General features: G+C 43.5%; 2 protein-coding genes across 2 annotated transcripts; one reads left to right on the top strand and one right to left on the bottom strand.

Moving 5' to 3' along the window:
* The first annotated feature begins 150 nt into the window (after positions 1–150).
* On the top strand, positions 151–11,908 carry crkl (v-crk avian sarcoma virus CT10 oncogene homolog-like). The gene is made up of 3 exons (XM_076757941.1): positions 151–1,408; positions 2,392–2,866; positions 9,589–11,908. Exons 1-3 carry the CDS (start codon positions 1,098–1,100, stop codon positions 9,721–9,723), a joined length of 921 nt encoding a protein of 306 aa, XP_076614056.1. The 5' UTR covers positions 151–1,097; the 3' UTR covers positions 9,724–11,908.
* Positions 11,909–15,293: 3,385 nt separating this feature from the next.
* LOC143338399 (T-box-containing protein TBX6L-like) lies at positions 15,294–19,062 on the bottom strand. Its single transcript, XM_076758760.1, has 9 exons — positions 19,047–19,062; positions 18,566–18,713; positions 18,285–18,387; positions 17,385–17,549; positions 17,155–17,301; positions 16,958–17,034; positions 16,632–16,705; positions 16,338–16,551; positions 15,294–16,108 (listed from the first exon to the last, which is right to left on the bottom strand). The coding sequence occupies exons 1-9, from the start codon at positions 19,060–19,062 to the stop codon at positions 15,925–15,927; spliced, it is 1,128 nt and encodes a 375-aa protein (XP_076614875.1). The 3' UTR covers positions 15,294–15,924.
* Between the last annotated feature and the right edge of the window lie 578 nt (positions 19,063–19,640).

Below are 19,640 nucleotides of genomic sequence, written 5' to 3'. Positions count from 1 at the left end.
CGGAAACTTGATTGACATCTCGCTCTCTGCATGGGGGTGGGAGGGGCTGTCCGCGGTCTCGTCACCCGCCCACCCCCTTTCCTCCTCCCACCTCTCCCTCCAGGCGTCAGTGACGTGCGGGTAGAAAGCGGGACCTGCCCTCCCGTCGCCATTTTTCGGTCTCGTACTCGCACTTCTGCTGGCCCGGGTGAGGGGGGGGGACGAGCAGAAATAAGGGAAAGTAGAAAATATTGAGCCGTTAAGCCGGGATCTCTCGTGAGCAGTCGAGAATGCACGCGGTTGCTACGGCGGAACGTATTGGCTCCTGAGATGCACGCGCAGGAGACGAGCCGCTGCCGTGAAATAATTTTTTGTGTGAAGACGTGTTGCGGGCCGCCATTTTTTTGCTGTGCTGCCTCAAAAGTCTGTTCCGACTCGAGAAAGAGGATTCAAAAACGCATTTCCATGACGTGTGCCTTATCGTAAGATCTAGAAGATACTAACTAATCATTTCGTTTTCCGACCCGCGGCTACTGGCGACCTTTGGCAGACATGAGGATTAAACAGACGAAAAACTGAGGCCACCTTTTCCGTTCTCATAACTGACACTGACTGGAGGAGATAAATTATTAGAAAATACAGAGAAGAGAAGCCTGCTGTTTTCTCGGAAGGCGGAACGAAAAAGGGAAGCTTCTTTGATCATTTGTTGCATCGGTCTCCGTCTGTGTTCGCCTGGCGTAAGTTTGTATTTTCTGCTATTTTGGCCGCTAAAACAATCACTCAGCCATTGACCGCTGAACACAGGAACCACATTGCTCCAAAGTTGAACAAGCCAGCCGCTGCCTGCCTCTGAAAACGTCAGGTTGTTTTTGTTTTTTGCTTTTGCTTGTTGCCTTTTTTTTTTTTTTTTTTTTTTTTTTAAACCAGAGGTCTCCGGAGCCTGCAGCGTTTGTGCAAAACCTCGCAGGGCGACGAGTGCCCTGCCCCGCATCTTCCAAATCCTCCGGTTTGCTGTGATTGGCCAATCCCAATCACGCAGAAACGTTTTAACTTATTTTCTAGTCTGTTTTGTAATTTTCTTCTCTGTAGACTCATATTAAGTTATTTTTTGAACAGAAATGTCAACTGCTCGCTTTGATTCAGCTGATCGGTCCGCTTGGTATTTTGGACCTGTGTCACGACAAGAGGCACAGAATAGGTTACAAGGACAGAGACATGGCATGTTTCTTGTTCGAGACTCGTCGACCTGCCCGGGCGACTACGTGCTGTCAGTATCTGAAAACTCCAAAGTGTCTCACTATATCATCAACTCCTTGCCCAGCAAGAGGTTCAAGATAGGCGATCAAGAATTTGAGCACCTGCCTGCTCTCCTGGAGTTCTACAAAATCCACTACCTGGATACGACCACCCTGATAGAGCCAGCCCCCAGGTATGGAAGTCACAGAAATACCTTTCTGCTAACTACTATGATGCTATGAGACCTTGATGAAGTACCACAAAACCTGTTTGTCGTGGATAATATCAGACTGGCTAATCTAGGTTAACTAGGATGTCTATTTTTATCAGAACTAACCCACTTTCAGTCAGATCGCAGTACAGCAAATATGCCAGGGAGCAGTATGCTATATGTGAAGCCTGTGGACACACCAGCTCCATCCCCACACACCCAGTTCACTGTATTCAGTCACTCAAGGCTGTGTTGTGTCCTAACGCCACCAGCTTGGAAAAATAAATGATCACCAGCCAAGATGCTGGCAAAGTTTACACTTTGCATGTTTTTGTGCTCAAGTAGCAATGTTCGTTGACATACAGCCATAACTCCAACAACAACTTAGCTATTTCAGCACTGATGACAGTGTTTTTAGATCTGTAGGTGCAGCTTGCTACAGGACATTGGGTATCAAAATGAGTATTAAGATTGTTCCCTACATAAGCTTGTTTGCTATACTAGTGTATACCACATTTAGTAAACATTCATGTGCAGGTGTTCCTTGGGGGCACATTACTCACGGTATTTGCACTACATTGGATATATATTTATCCTGATGCTTTTGATATGTCTTAGTACTCTGAAAGAGTTTTTGTACCCGTGTATTTATTTTTAAACACTTGTCCTCTTTTCTCTATCGTTGTATTATTAATGTTTTTACATTTCTATTTTTGCACACACTGTGGGACTGGAAGGAGCAAAATTTCGCTCGCTCTGTATGGCTTGTATATACGGCGTAATTGACATACATTAGCCTGTATCAAATGTCATTCAGCAACAAAATATCCATGCCACTGAGGGAAACCTGTCCCCATTTTCATCTTTTCCTTTTCAGTCAAACTGAATCGACTTGACATTGGCCTTCTTTTTATGGTAACTTTGTTGTGTCTCCTTCTTTGGCCACTTTATTCTAATCTCTCAAGGTACCCAAGCACAGTGAGTTGTCCCATCCAGCCCATGGGTGGCCCAGAGGAGAACCTGGAGTATGTGCGGACTCTATACGACTTCACTGGCAGCGATGCAGAGGACCTTCCCTTCAAGAAGGGGGAGATCCTCATCATCCTGGAGAAACCAGAGGAGCAGTGGTGGAGTGCCAAGAGTAAAGAGGGACGTGTCGGGATGATCCCTGTGCCCTATGTGGAGAAATTGGTACGACCTTCGCCTCACCCTGGCCAGCCTTCCCATGGATCTCGCAACTCCAACAGCTATGGGATCCCCGAGCCCTCCCACGCCCTCGTCCATGCCTATGCCCAGCCCCAGACACCTTCACCATTGCCCCCTGGCACCCCTGGAGCAGTTATCAGCCCTCTACCGTCCACGCAGAACGGCCCCGTCATGGCAAAGGCCATCCAGAAACGAGTGCCATGCGCCTATGATAAAACAGCTCTTGCTCTAGAGGTACTGTATAGTGGAATTTCACTTTTTCCCACCTATTTTATCTAAGAATGTTGTTTGTTCTTTCTCTTTCCCTTTCCTGTGCTTTAATGGGTCCCTGCTGTTGTTGGATAATAAGTCTTGTTTTTGGTCTTAATTAAGTAGATAGACTTTTTAATGTGAATTCTGGGGACAAGTTCATTTAAGACTTTGAACTAACTTACTTTGGGTTCAAATGAGGTGATGTTACCAAGCACAAAGATCCTTAACATTTTCAGAGTACAGTGCAAAAAAACAGCTTATTGTTTGTCACATGACCAGCATATCAGATTTTTGTTCAGCAGTACCTTTCTATTCGTGATGCAACCCCATGCCATTAATCTCCATGCCAAGTAAGTGCCAGGGGCTCCATTTGTAGTATATTACTCAGCTTTAAGATGGTGTTACCACCAGGCTGAAAAGCAGAGTTCTGCTGCCTCTCAAAAGTTCATAGCCTGTTGCACCTCTGGCCTCAGTGGTTGAGTGTGGTCAGAAGTGTGCTCTGCTGCATCTGTGACCACACCCAGCAGTGATGTCACAGGGTACTGTGGTCCACCACTGGAGGTAACAAAAAACTACATTTTCAGGGGTTGTTAGGTTACCCTTTAAAGCTTTAATACGTCATTGACCCTTTTGATGAAACAATTCTTCTGCATTACTTAACTGCTTAACATTTGGGTCCAGTCCAGACTTGCTTGCACAATTAATTATCAATCAGTGAATGAATTTTTAGAATTTTGCAGTGACAAACATCTGCTCCAGGTGACAATAGTTGAGAGGCTGACAGATCACATCCTGACTGGGGTCTCCAGTAGGAAAAGCTATAAGCCAAGCATGTACATGGTGACACTATTAAGCAATATGCCTTTCCATTGACAAAGCTAACCAATCACAAGAGAGGGTGGGCCACCATTATTCATTTATTTAGACTGTGGAACTTTTTATTTTTGGAAATGTCTCCCAATTGGGACTGCCCCCAAACAACACTTTTTTAAAAAGATATTATACACTTACAGTAATTAAAGTATAGAATCTGCCCATTTCACAAGTGAAGTGGAATGTTTCTCGCACTGGACAGTTTCTTTTAAAGTGTAACTGCAGTCCCCATTGACACTGCAGTAGCCAGTAGCCAGTAATGAGAATGGAGGGGAAACACCAGTGCTGTGTACAGTCACCACAATGATCTTACCGATTTCATGTGTGAACAAGTCTTAAGATAATGTGTTACTCCTCTCCAGTCTTGTGTGGTCACACCAAAAATATCAGAACCAAACAGCACCCACCCTGGTCACTTCCCGCTTGGTGTGACCCACTGCTTCAGAGAAAGTGGGGTTTACCCAGCTATGTAGCCGAAATTGAGAAGTAAGACTGTTTTCATCATCACCATCTTGAACTTGTTGCTCTGGCATCATGCTGCATGCTGATGTGGTGGATGGCGATTCTGTTGCCAGTGTTCACTGAAAATGAATGAATGAATGAATGAATGAATGCCAGACTTTGTGTTTAGTGTTCAGCACTGATTCTCTGGTTTCTGATTGGACAGGAACTCCTTGTAAAGTGAGGGAGCAGGTGTCAGAGATCTGTGTAGTTTGCCTTTTAGACACTGTGGTGTTTTTTTTTCTTCTTGGAATGGTCATTGGATGATAGATGTAAAGTACACTTTGCAGCTATAGATTGAAGGTGGACAGGGTCTCTGTGGTAAGACAGACCACAAACAGTACTGTGACTCAAGTTTCCACTGGTGGGTGAGTGGAGCCCTAATTTTACTGGTTGTTTCTGGCTCCCAGTGGCTCATGGTCAAGCTTCCTGCTAGCTAGCTAGCTGCTAAAGAGGCAGCACCAGCTCTGTCAGCAGCACTGTTGTATTTCTCTGCGGTGCACTCCGGCTAATGCAGATCTTGGCTGCGGCAACATGTTGAAGCATGTGTAGTGATGCCTAATGTGCACTTCATGTATATACTGAAGCTCCAAAATGCTCCACTCTGATAGCAGACTGGGCTGCTGTGATGCCCAGAGGGGAAATTTGAATACGAATCTATCTCTGCTGCCATTCACTGACATCACAGTGTGTTAGTGGATGTAGGAAGTAAACTAGGCCTCTGCAAATGGGCACAGTGAAATATGTCATTACTATTACTCTTATATAGAAATGAGAGTATAAATTTGGACCATGAGCAACCCTGGTGAATGGTATACAGATTAGACAGCTCCTTCTAACAGCATTAGTGTGTCCTCTCTGCTCTTTCCTGTGTCCTTTTTTATAACTGTCCACTGATAACAATCACCTCAGAAAATACCCCAACTCACACAGAAAAACCTGAGTTGAATGGGTCAACAAGACATGGCAGCTGGCCTTGGTCTGTGTCATCTACTGCCCATCTTTTGTCAACAGCTGCATTGAGTAAAGATGGAAACTTCTATTAAACTAAATGTTCATTTAGCGACTCCACTAAGAGAGAGAGTGAGACTGCGCAATAGAGAAAGGGGGAGTGTACACAAATGGGCCAGCAAAGCAATCATGTGAGAACTGAAACTGAAACATGACTTCGTTTGGCACTTTCGCCATACCTTGTAACCATACGGTGTAGCTGTGGAGTGTATGGAGCAACAGTTGCATACTGGAGCCTAGAGATTAGACCCGTGACTGCTGTCTCATGCTGTATGAATGGTTCGAGCGCATGTTGAATGTATTGTCAGAGTCAACGTGTGCCACCTTGTTAAAAAAGACGTGCAAGTCATCACAAGTGTCTTTCCATTCTGGAGCACCCTTGATAGACAAAAGAATATCCCAAACACTGTTTGACATTAACGTTTAGAAACTGCTGCACCAAGAATGCATCTGAATGGTCAGTGATCCCAATGGTTGCTTCAGTTGGTAATTGTTCATCAAAAGGAGGAGATGTCCCAAACTCCCATCAGTGTTTGTAGCTAATAAAGATATTTTGTGCTTAATCACTATTGCTGATAGGAAGCCCTGTTGATTTAAACTCTTTCTTTATTGTAAGCCAGCTGCCAAAAAGACCCACTGTTCTTTAAACACTACAACTTGTTCATCTAGCAAAACGCAGAGCTGCTGTGAGATCAAGTATTGACGTCGCCTCTTTTTCAGCAACGACTTTCAGGCTACATTACCACACCTCAAATGTGCCGCTGTTGTGAAAACTGTATCTGAACTTCCATATTTTGCTAATCCTGGGGATGAAGAGAGGCCTTTCAAACCGCTTCAGACTGATACTAATTAATCACAGTGCAAAACAAAAGATTATAGAAAGACGACCATTGAAAGGTAAACTGTGATGCAAAATCCTTTGTTTTTCCCTGCACATTGTTGATAAGGCATGCATGGATTGATTTTTAGTAGTCCGTTTTCAATTCTCAAACGTTTTGTTGTCAAAGAAATGTATAAGTTCAGTGTGAACATACTGTAGGTCCTGACTGATATGACCCTTCAGATATGTCATATTTTCTGATGTTTTTCTCGTATCAATCAACCCACTAAACTATCAGGCCTGGCCATGTGGTATGAGCTGGTTTTGTGAACCTCAGATGTCAATCTCGCTGAGTGTTGCTCTAGTTCAGCTAAGTTTACGCTGTTTGGTGATGCTGTCAACCAGGGTATTGGGAATTACTGATTGATGCAAGCAGCATGTCTAAAACAAGTTGGGTCAGGAGCAACTAAAGACTGGGAAAGTTATGGAATGCTCCAAAGACACCTGTTTGGAACATTCCACAGGTTAACAGATTCATTGGTAACAGGTGATAGTAACATGATTGGGTATGAAAGGGGCATCCTGGAAAGACTCAGATGTTCATAAGCGATGATGGAGCGAGGTTCACCACTTTGTGAACACATGATTGTATAAAGGATATTATTACATGGACCCAAGAACACTTCGTAAAAAAAACATTGTCTGTATATACAGTGTGTTTGCACATGACTACATTGTGTTTTATTTACATTTTACACATCAATCCCACCTTTTTGGAATTTGGGTTGCAACACAATACAGTTGTCACTTTGTTTCATTGGGTGCAAGTAAACAAGTAACAATGGATGCAGACACTGTCTTTTTCTGTACGATGCCCATGTTAAGGTTGCAGGTCTGTTTTTTGGTTCCTTCTTTCTATCCAGCAAGAGCAATGCTGGCTCTAAAATCTCCTGTGTAGCTCAAGAATGGGCCAGACTCCTGACAAAGATTGGCAAAACGTAAAGCATTCAATTAGCTGAAAGAAACTGCTTTTGCGAAAGCTGCAAAATATCTTCTTTTCACTAGCTACAATTAAGAAATAAAGGTCATTATTTTCATTGGAAGTGGTGTGTGTAAATTGTTCCCTGAGGACGAGGAAATAGATAGTAGACGGGGTTTTTGAAAGACTTGTGTAGTGAATAGGTACAGCTGCTGCTCTTCTGGGATGCTGTTCCTCACTTTCCTTTGTCGTCACTTACTCAGTTGCTATCTCAGTTTTAGAACACCAACTAAGCCTAAATAGATGAAGTGAGTAGGTCAAAGATTGAGCACAAATCCAGATCATATATTTTTTATTTATTTATTTTTTTTTTTTGCATGTGTGGACAGCATTGTAATTCGTTAAATGAAGGAAGCCACCAGAGTCCCTAGAAACCAATCACTAGAGAGAGACGAGCTGAAACCCGAGTGTTTCCTGTGGTATTTTTGATTTACTGGTCTAAAACTTGTTTTGCATGGAAAAACGCATACCTTACCCCGTCTCATCATGTCTCTTCGATTTGTCTCGGTCTTTGGTTCAGAATAGATCATAGCCTACAGCAGAAACCCTTTACTTTTGTACTGTGGCTATTCTGGGGCCTCTGGGGGTTCAAGAAGCAGAAGCTGTGAGTCATTATTTATTCACTTCAGAAACACAACAGATGAAATCAGGTGAGAGATATTTTTCATATAGGATAGCACTGATCTGTCTTTCATAATAGTTTGATGCTTTGAGGTGATAATGCTCTAATTTTTATTGCACCAGAATGTGAGGACTTGCTCAATATACTTTACATAAGTCTTCAAAACCACCAACCTCTTCTCAAGCTTAATGGAAATGTAAAGGGGAAAACTTGTGAGGGGGCAGTTAATTTTCCAACCTTTATTGAATATAGGCGATAGCAATCTATTTTCACCACATCGCTCATTCAAACAGGCTGATTCAAGTCAAAATCGTTCTTTGACGGACAGCTTTCACAGAAGCTTTTTATGACTAAGTAGCATTCTTGTCATTCTGGGCCAGCGTAAAGGATTATTGTTCCAGATAATGCTGAGGCCTGGATGTCCTTGAAGCCTCATTCTGAAGTGTGCCCTCACATTCACGTTTCAATCATGGTTTTGACGGTGGAGACTTTTCTCTTAATCCTGATAAAGAACATATGGTTTTAACAGATTGGGGTCACACTCAGTGTCACCAACCCATCTGAGCGGCAGCTCTGGCGTCTGTTTAAACCACAGAGTAATGCGAGTTTGGAGATCTGACAACACCTTTTATTTTAAAGTGTATTAATAAGTCTGTTGTGCTCGACGTTGTGTGCGCTCACAGACGTTGGTGGCGTAGTTTGGAGCAGGTTTGAAATAAAAATTGGCCGCATACCAAATGCATTTTGTTTCTCCCTTCGGCTATGAAATGCATTGACCCTTAGCTGTGCTATATTTTTCTTGTCTCATTTTATGTGTATCTTTGCAACAGAGTCTCGTGCAGCAGTTAATCTCCAGCTTAAAATTCAAATGAACCCGTTGACTTTTGTCACTTAATGTGCAGGTGCATTGTGGGAAGATTTGAGTTTATATGCATTTGGCTAAGGTGTGTGTAAACTGACCTCAGCTGTTTGTTAAACTGTTACATCATTATTTAACTTCTTTGCTTCGTTAATTATGACATAGCAAATCGAGTGTAGTGCCGCCACCAGTGACCTGAAGTTACACATAGATCTTTAAGTAGACATGTGGGATTGACTTTTTAGGTCGCTACAGAGCATGAACTGTGAAACAGGCCAGGTTTGTGCTGGAGTCATTTCTGTTGACCAATGAGCAAGTGTATGCTCTCGTTCTCTGTCAGGCACTTCAGTGAAATGTGGCCCCAAGATGTTGCAATGCCCTCATGGTGTGAAAAACTTTAAGAACTACAATTTTCAAATTATGCAATTGTTGTGTTTTTAGGTTGGCCACACTCCATCTTTAAAGGTTTTCATCCAGCAGAGTATCTTGGTTTTACAAAGTTTTCCTGAGCCCATGTGATCACCTTCTTACAGTCATGTGTTCACATGCTGCATCCTCGGTTGTGAACGACTGAGCCTTTCGAGGATGCCCCTTTCATACCCAATCATGATACTATCACCTGCTACCAGTGAACCTGTTTACCTGTGGAATGTTCCAAACAGGTGTTTTTGGAGCATTCCACAACTTTCCCAGTCTTTTGTTGCTCCTGTCCCAACTTGTTTGAAACGTGTTGCTGCATCAAATTCAGAAAAATCAGATATTTACAAAAATCAATGAAGCTGATGAGGGAAAACAGTAAATATATTGTCTTTGAACTGTTCATAATCGTCAAAAAGGATTAGAAAATGATCACATTCTGTTATTTTCTGTTTTACGCAGCGTCCCAACCTTTTGGAATCAGGGCTGTGTGTAATACACGTCATTTTAAAAGTCACTCCTGCTCCTCCTGTAACTCTGCCTCCCGCCTCTCTCTCTGCAGGTCGGTGACATCGTCAAGGTTACACGGATGAACATCAGCGGTCAGTGGGAGGGAGAGGTGAACGGACGGAGGGGTCTCTTCCCATTCACCCATGTCAAAATCATAGACCCCCAGAATCCAGACGAGAGTGACTGACCTAAGAGTTCGACTGAACCCTCTCGCCAGTATCGACCCGCACCTGAACGTGCTGGCTGTCTCCACCTTCTCCCGCCAGCGTCGCCGGTCGGTCACATGCTTGCCTGCTTGGGGCTGTACAATGATAGCGACCCCTATGTTGTTGCCAACCGTTGCAAGGCTTACTGACTGTTTACAGCTTGGACTTTGGATCCAAACTAAAACCTGACCCCACTCCTCCAAGTTCCCTTTCCCATGTCTTGGTTCTAGGCTGGGCAGTGTTTTTGCATTAGTGTCCCTTTCATTTCCAGATCACTGGGCATCAGTGTGAGTGTGTGTGTGTGTGTATGTGTAAGTGCATGTGTGTGTGTGTGTTCACAATAGATATTTACCACATTACATCATGACAGGTCTGTTTTTTTATTTGATTCTCTGAATATTTGTCATGTTTGAAGTCTCGGGGACTTCAGAACATGTCGGTGTGTGTTTGTTTCGTTGATGTGGGGACATCTGTACGAAGTAGGGAGACGCAATAATCCCTACGGACTTGGGAGAGCACTGAGGCAATGAGGAGCTAACCAGCCAGTCTAATGTTATTTCTCCAAACAATCAAGTCACTGTTGTACCGTAGCCATCTCACACACAAGCACACACGTACACACACTTATTGGCCATGAGCTATTCAGGTTGACAGGGTTTTTGATGTGTATGTGATGTGTGACTGGAGGAAGCAGTAGAGATGGGTTTGCGGAGGATGTAGCTCATGTCTGGCTGACTAGACTTAATTTAACTTGTGTTAATAAGATATGACACGGCCATGTGTGATTTCATCCTTCTCTTATTTGTGCCACACGATCAACGATATATATGTATTTTTTTTGTGACGTGGAGATGTATGGCAGAGGGGTGACTTTGCATGTCCACGTGGTACCTCTCTTTACTGTCCTTCACATCGTTTTGAACTAAAAGGACATTGCGTAGAGATTCGCAGGGTTTTAGTGCCAACAGCATCAAGCACTAGAAGATACACGTCAACTTTCTGCATAGGAGCGCAAAGCTTTGATCAGGTTTTCAAGTCAAATAGCAACGGCAGTGTCCCCCAGGGCAGCACTTCCCACAAGCATCTGACTGGAAGGCTAGCTAAAAACGCAGCGTGGCCACGAGGACTGCAGGCTGTCCACTGAGGGGAGAAGCTCCACTCTCAGTGGCTTAGGTCTGGGAAGGAGGAAACGTCTCAGCAAGCCAATGAGATCCCGTCAATGCCTTTTTCAGAGAGTAAGATAAATGCATCTCTAAGCGCATGCAATCCCCTCTCTAACCGTATGTTTTTAATGTGATGTTGCTCTTGTCAGTTTAGGATTTCAGCCAGCTTTATTCCTTCAATATACGGTCTGTGCACAATTTGTCTCTTTATGCAAACGGACCCCGTCAGAGTCGTGGAAAGCGTCTTTGTTCATATTGTGCTGCAACCAGTTCCATTTGATTAGTAGGAGCCGAGGATTAAACCGTGCCCGCCCCGAGATTTCTGCTGTAAAAATGAACTATTCCAACCCCCACCCCCCCGTCTCTCCTCGTGCTTTCCATTCAAATCATTGCTCGGCCGTTCACTCAGAGTAACATTGTGCAGCTTTTAGTTGTATCCCAATCTTTTTTTTGTTTTTGTTTTAAAGTTTATAGTCAGCTGTTAAATCAAGCATTTTTTGTTCAAACGAGTGATGTAATTAAAAGTACCTATGGTGACATTTACAAAAGGGAAAAATGCCTGCTGGTTGCCTCTGTGCATGACCTCTTGGCCGGGGCGATGGTTCTACCTGGCCAAATGCTGCTTAATGTCATTTATGTCCTTATTAAATAAAGGTTTCTCTTAATTTGATCCCTCCTGGTCTGTGCGAACAAACCGGCGTGGGTTTTCCTCATCAGACTTAATGGAATCTACTAATTAAGCAATACACCCTGATTATCTCCTTTCTTGAGGTGAACTTGCTTTTCTCATGCTTCTGAGTTGTTTTGTAATGGCATTAACAGTATTACTGTGCTCTCTTCCCATATTCTAGGAAAGCCTGTCTTTTACTTAAGAATTGAAAATTGTGCCTTTTATTTTCTTATACCATTTACATGTGTTAATATTTCCCATGGTTAACACCTGTGCTGGTATTGACCCTTTATGTACAGAACAAGTAAATAAAATTTACGTCTACTTCTTTAAGCGGCGCCGTCTGGTATCTCTGTCCTCTACACGCATGTTGTGCTTCTCACACAGATGGCGGGGTGCGGGCGTGCTGGCAGCAGCCCGGCGTCACAGGTTGTGTATCTAGAGCACAGGACAGTTGCTCTTGCTCTAATTTTTGACAGTTCCAGTTTTTGATTCTGGCTGCGCCCAGGAGAAAGGAAGCAATTAATGAATTTTAATGAAGTGCTAATAAAGGAACGTCAGCTGACCTGGAGACGGGGGAATGGAAAACTTTTCAAGGGCGATGTTTCCGATGGGCATGTTCTCTGACTCGCTGTTTGTTCAGCACTTTTCAGACCAGGTGCAAACAAATGTCCTAAATCTGATGAGCATGCGTTCATAGAGAAAGCATGACCTTATTGCCACAGTGTCATTCCTTTAGAGGTGCAGTCTTATTGAAGCTATTCTTACCGTAGTACAAGGCATAAATCAGTGGTGGAAAGGTGACATGTACGGTATGAACAGGCCCTTCTGGGAAACAGGACTTCAGCTAAATGTAAGCTGGCACTTTAATGAAACATATGTATATGGATATGCTCGGTTATGCAACTGTTCCCATGTGTGGTCACCATGAGCACACATGCATCTGTAGTGAATTTGTCATGACTGCAGAATGGCACCATTCCACACAGAGCAAAGGTCCTCGTGCACGTTTTCATAAACGACACACCTGCTCACTCACTGATGCTGTAGCAGCCTGGAAATACTTGCTCATCCCTCACCGCCATCACATCGTAATAACAAGATGTGGCGGCTTATGAGCTTTTATAAGATTGTGAGGGAATGAATAAATTATGGATTACATATGGGAAGTCACAGGGACAAACTTAATCAAGGTTAAATCACAGCTAATGCTCAGGTTAGGATGCAGATGTGGATGAATGACACGAAGATGTAATTCTTCATATTAAACTTCAAAATTGAGAACAATAGAAACATTAAGGGATGCAATTTAAGCATAATGTAGCAGAGGATTCATAAAACTTCCTTAATCTTCTTCCAAAGCCTCTATTTGTCTCAATCAACGCTTCATTCTCTAAAAGTCAGAAGACTGTGAAAAGACTGATTACATTAACACAGATGTCTGGATTTTTTAGTATTTAGTAGTTTTCAAATGATGCCTTTTACAACTCCATGACTAGTGAAACTGTATTTAGTTCACTCTCTGGGCTCCTTGTGCTGTTTGTGTGTGTGTGAGTGTGTGTGCCTGGTTAAATTGCCATTAAAGCCAATCAATGTACTCCTCTGGACTGTGATAGGCGGTGGCTGTGGCGAGAATGACCATAATGAATCAAACTTAGCTGAGTCTCTGACCTCTCCTCAGGGCACAGTGTGTATCTGTGTGGGTGTGTGTGTGTGTGTTAATGGATGTGTGGCACGGTCGATGAAGGCCTTCCTACAGTCCATTACCACCACCCGCCTCAAACTAGCTGTGGGCTGCCATGCTGTACAGTATTTGGCCTTACAGAGGTGGATGCACAGTGAATGTGGGCTGTCTAAAAAATATGAATGATTTACATACAGTCTTACAGTTTTGGGACTGAACCAGTGTGTACATGTGTTTCAGGGCCCCTGCTTTTTTATCCATTAGTTGTTAGTAAGTAGTCATGATGGACAAGATGTAAGCCCATGAATTAATCAGCATTGTAACTGGCACAGTGAGCTGGGAAGCTGTCAGGAACTGCCAGCTCGTTACCTCAGTCCCTCTCATGTGATAAAGCCTTTGATAGACATTAACGTCTTCTTTCAAAACGCACAAACAAACCACTCCTGAAATTAAAACATCCAAAACAAGACTGAGAAAATGTAACTGGCACTTCTTCCCTCAGGATCTTTGAAATGACCCTCGCCTTGATATTGTCTAGGTATGAAACAGAACTCTAGAACATCGGTTGGCTCGATCGAATGCTCGCATGCCCCTCTGTGCTGGAACTCCAGCACACTAATTGACCCTACGTGTGGTCTAAAATTCATTTCCTAGCGAGGTGAGAGGGATCCGAGATGAGCTAGGTGGGTGACCCAGATGACCCAGTCTACCTTCTGGAGGTTTGAACCGTCGTCCTGTAATCAGAATGTCATAGCTTTAAACTTACTTCCAGTCAACATGTCTGCTGTTGACAAAGTGCCTTTTAGGAAGCAGATCTGCTCCACGGTTGGTACCCTTCACCAGTTTGCCACCATTCTTTGCCGCGATGTCACACAAAAACACGTCAGTTTTTGTGCTCTAGAAAATTCCTTTGCAGTGTGTGCTCCCCGAAGCTTTCTAAACGTCCCAGATATGGCTTCCCTCTCTCTCTCGTAAAACATTTACAGCACAGACGTTCCTTCCTTCTGCTGGGGAAACTATGCCAGACTACGATGGTAATTCCACACTCGCTGTCTGTCATCACTTTATCAGGTCAGACTCACAGTCTCTCGTTGCGCCATCACTCTCGCATCTAAATGCATTGCTGTTGTGTAACGCTTGTGCTCAAAGGATTCAAATGCAGTTGATGAAGACATACTTGTGGCATTTAATAGCCGAGCTCTCAGCTAGTTGTAGTACAGCAACAGATTGGTCGAGCAGCAGGGTCATGATCCCACAGAGTGTAGTTTCCAGGACATTACATCCTTGTTTGGACTCAATGAATGTGTGTTGGCGAGCGGAGAGCTGTATGTTCATGCCTTGTTGGTGGTGGCTGCACCTTGGCAGGTCAAGATGAATCGGTTATCCAGTTTTGGCACTGCTCTTTGGACAGTAATGACGGTTTAGTGGTGATTCCACCACTTTGGTCCTGACTGAATTATCTGAACTGTTGTTTGGATTGTCATGAAACTTTGTACAGACATTCATGAGCCTCAGAGGATGAATCCTGATGACCTTGGTGATTGGTAGTTATTCAGCAGAAGATCTCAATCTCAATTTCAGTCATCAGAAAATGTACCCTTTTTCTCTAGCGCCACCTTGAGTCAAATATGTCCTAAAATTGGACGGATTGCCTTGAAATGTGGTCCAGATGTTCAGAATAACTGATGAACCCTTTAGCTTTTCATTTGACACTATGCTAACACACTAAACTACGATAGTGAACACAGCAAACCTTTTACCAGCTCAACATCAGCATGTCAGTATTGAGAGCACGTTAGCAAGCTGATGTCAGATGTTCGTTTTGCTCAAAGCTACAGAGCCGCTGTAGACTCTTAGTCTTCTTTAAGGATTTGCGGCTCACATTCGTTCACAATTTATCCAGCACAGCCCATCCTGCTCAGAATCAAATGAGCTGCAGGTCCTTTATTCTGATCAAAATGCCTAAAAGGACACCTGAACGTCACACAGAATTGCTCATTGTTCACCTCCATTTATTGTGACAAACCCTTCCTCAGCAGCTAAACACCAATACACAATTTTGTCACGTTTTGACACAGATACTGATGAAGCATGACTAATCTGATCTGTGTGCTTATCAGGCATGCATCATTAATGCATGAACATCATTCTTATACTACGTTGTGATTTACGTGGTTCCAGCGGTAGATGAACACAAACTCAAAACAAGAGGAAAACCTCTGATACCTCAGTATGATACAGTCTTATTGAAGGTCGGTTAGTGTACAGATGGATATCTTTTCATCACACCCGCAGATTAAATTTCACACTTATTTCCCAGATGACTGAGGACAATATATATACCGTGTCTCAAAACACATACTGCATCTCCTTTAACGCGGGCAACCGTGCAAGCTCAGACTGAACCAGCATGTGTGTGTGATCAGGAATATAAAAAGAAAACACACACCTCACATGAAAAGGATTTTCTGTCCCATGAAACTGACAAAATATAAAGTGACCTCCACATACAGTACAAGCTCTGGGAAATACACAAAACTTTATACACAATTATACACTTTTAACCCAAACTCTGCTGCTGGCCAGCTCATAACAACCACGTTCTTTCAAGGCTTTAGTGGTTTTATCCTTCATCGATGATGTCAGCAGTGCAAAGGGTCAAAGTTCACCAACGGGAGTAGGAGAAGAGCGGGTACTGGCTCCAATCTGCCCCGTAGCTGTGGTGGTGGTATCCATGCTGTTGGGCATTGTGTTCAGCTCTGGCAAGCGTATGAGGTGGAGGGTGGATGGGGGTTTGAGCTGCATCGGCGTCGTTGGAAGGCAGTGAAAATCTGGTGTACTCTGCAGATCTGGAGAAAAGAAAGTCAGATCCTGGTTAGTTTTTGTGCATCATCATGCATACTGCTCATGCATCTTCCAACAATCAAGGAGTCTCTAAGGCAATAAAGGTGTGAAGTGCATGGAATATTATACTCATTCCTCCTCCTTGTTGTTACATTTAGCTATTACCAGTCTTATTGCTTCTATGTTTTATTTTCTCATTGGATTTGATCTCACCCTGGATGTCTTAAATCATACCTGTAGGGCTGGTATGACACGGGTGCAGGCACCATCTGTTCTTCACAGCTGCCGTCATACTCGTCCAGCTCCAGGGCCTCAGCATGTAGACTTTCAGATGGGTCCTGCTCCAGAGCCCAGGCTGAAAGGTCACTCCCCTTCAATGACTGCTGTGTGCAGGCCTGATTCTTGCCTGCATGCACTGACTGAGAGGCGGAGGGCATCCTCTGCAGGCCTGAGGGGGAAATACAATGTTTAGTAGGAGCTCAAATGAAAACACTGGCACACAAGCTGAATGAGTTGATAATAACTCACCTGGAGGACTGTTGCAGAAAACTTTCCTGTCCAGTGCGGCTCTTTTTGCAGGAGGGCTTCTATTTGTACGACACCTATGAAAGAATAGTGTATTAAAGCAGTTTCCTTTACACTTTTCACACCACTCAGATTTAATTTAAGCACAGACAGTGTTTTAGCTACATATGGTGATTACAGATGTCTGTCTGAACTTTCAGTATAAACCTGATGCATGATGCACAGAGTTTGATAAATAAAAAATCATTAAAGCAGCTGGTAAGGTCATTCAGAACTGCTTGCGATTACTCAGCAGCAAATTCAGTCCATATACACAATGTAATTCTCACCTTTTACTGTGGGAGTGGGTTCCTCCCTCCCTGAATCCCTTGGCGAAGGGATTGTGGTCGATCTTCAATTTGGTGATCTTTAAAAAAAAGATAGGGGTCAAACTGTTAGTGGTGCAGTAATTTGTTTCAATCAAACAGGAATATCAGCAATTCTTTGTTGGGTTAGTGTTTCGTGAAACTGCTGTGCATGTTTATACCTTTGGGTTCTGGTAAGTGGTCACTGCAGTGAAGGTCGTCTCTGGGAAGGAGAAGGTCTGCAATGGGCCCCAGCGGACAGTGTAAGGGCTGTCTGCCTGGGTAACATGAAACCTGGGGTAGTAGCGATGCATGGAGTGCAGGATGATCTGATGGAGGGGGGAAAGGGTGAGCTGAGCAAAGTGAAAATAAACGCAATCATGTTCACTTTGTGTGTAAGATGGTGTCTTACATGGCCGTGCTGGTCCAAAGTGTTGTTGGTGAGCTTCATCTTGAGGAAAGACAACGACTGCTTCATCCAGTGACTTCCTTGGGCAGGGGAGTCCGGGTGCATGTATGTCCTACACATGGGCTGGGGCTCTGCCTTCCCCGCGACCTCCCACTGCTCCTTTTTCCACTACAGAGAAATGGGGGAGGGACGCAAGGTTACCAAGTGTGAGACCTGGGGACATGTCTGATTAATCATAAGCCTTCATGAAGCATGAAATGATTTTTTTTTTCCTCATCACAATGCAGGAAAGCTGTGGTGCATTAATGCTTTTTTGTGGGCAGGATTTATTGCAGGGCTATTCTTTATGAGCATTATGAGCATATTTCTATCTTCCTGGTCACCTATTATGCTTTTTTTTAAAGAAAAATAATCACTGCTTCTACAAATTCACACAATTCTTCACAACATTCTCAGTGATCTCCCACAGTACTTTCCCTTTATTATGTACTTCATTGTTTTCGGGTGTGTGCTAAAAGCAAGATGTGTGACCAAATGGGCCACTACAGTTGATGTAAGAGCCATTGAATGTATGGATGGCTGGCTGCTCCCTCTTTCACCAATTGCGAATAAGGAGGGATGCTAATTGATTGGGCCTCCAGCCGAGAGTGCACAAACAGGAAACCATGAAGGGCTTTGATATGCAGCGGTGGACGGCCCAGAGTGGGCAGACCTATGTCTGGCTGCAGACTGCTGTGTTTTACATACTGCAGTCTGCTGGTTTTTAGAGTCCAGTAAACCAAACAAAATGTGGAAAACAATGAAATTCAAACAACTGGAAAGCTTCATACTGAATGAACATGTTGCGTCTGAAGCCAAAGGGGTGTAACAGTGCGTACAGTGTGTGCTGCATTGTGCACTTACCTTGTACTTGTAGTTGTCTACAGGAACCATATCCACCATGATAACATAATTGGCAAAAGGCTGGAGCCCAGATAGACTGATGCTGCAGTGTGGAAACATTCTCCTGAAACAAATACACAAAACCACGAGTCAGTAAATGGTCTGAACTCTTTTGAAGACATGATAGAATCCAATCGTGCAATGTGTAGTCAGAGTCCTCTGCACAGGTGATTTCTCATGGCCTATGTGATAAATGATACAAAGCCAGTATTATTATTAATAATTGTGCTGGTGTTTGTTACCTTCCATGCTTCGCTATAATCATCTCTGTTCCGATGCTGTCAAAGGACCTCCAGAGATCAGCATTCTCCAGGGTCATCCTGATGCAGCCCTGCTTGTATGAGTCAGGTGCTGGAGGGGCCCGGGACATGCTCAGATTCGAATTGTAGTCTGCAGAGAAAACAAGCATGTAAAAGTTCAGCAAAATCAGACGTGTTTATAGAATGTATGACTGGTTTGTTGCAGCATGGAGGTTGTGGGAGTATCAAAAACAGGAAAAATCTATTCTTGCAAAGCATGTATAACTTCCTGTCAACACTGCTCTGAACAGTTCCACATTCTAATTTTGTTCTCAATATTCCTCTTTAAATCAGGGAAATAATTGAACAACTCTTCAGTACTTCATGGCCAAGCGTATCTTGTGATTATTTACCTGCAACCCAAAGTACGTGTCATGTTACACATGCATGCTCACACTGCATAGTTCGATTTAGTTAGACTTACCAGAGACGTATTGCATGTTGCGATGTCCTCTTATTGTCACCGCCAACACAGATGAGACAAAGTGCTACTTTCAGGTCTTCATACACTGAAGTCAAACACATCACGGTGCCCTGTCTTTGAAAAGTGTGAACCTTGAACTTGATTGGTCATCACATGGAGGGTGGGGTCTAAACAGCTAAGGGGCTGCAGTCAGAGCCGAGTGTGGGGGCAGGTGAGAATGTTTCCTGATGTTGAGGCCTTGCTGTGAAGTTCAGTGTTGGTTTCCTTTCATTCAAAGAGCCATTTCAGTAGTGGTATGCTCTATACACATTTTGACCTGCAAAATCTTGCTTTCTGACTGTTCTTGGCCTTTTTTTTTTTTTTTTTTTACCATAGGGATGCAATTGTGCATTATCTACCTCAGACAATGAACCTAATGATGAATCTAGCAGTTCTTACCTGTGTCCCAGTCATAGAGAATTTCAAAGTGCACTGGGGGGGATGGAAGAGCAGACAAACAGGTCCCTTCCTGGCAGCTTTGATCGTGTATTGAAAACAAGTCAGGAGATTACAGAGGTGATTGGAGTTAGGGTGCAGCCTTGACAATGGCGGACA

Source organism: Chaetodon auriga, chromosome 19 (genome assembly GCF_051107435.1).
Source record: "Chaetodon auriga isolate fChaAug3 chromosome 19, fChaAug3.hap1, whole genome shotgun sequence".
Classification (NCBI taxonomy): domain Eukaryota; kingdom Metazoa; phylum Chordata; class Actinopteri; order Chaetodontiformes; family Chaetodontidae; genus Chaetodon; species Chaetodon auriga.
The sequence above is the reverse complement of the archived record's forward strand: the minus strand, read 5'-3'. Positions and strand labels throughout refer to the sequence as shown.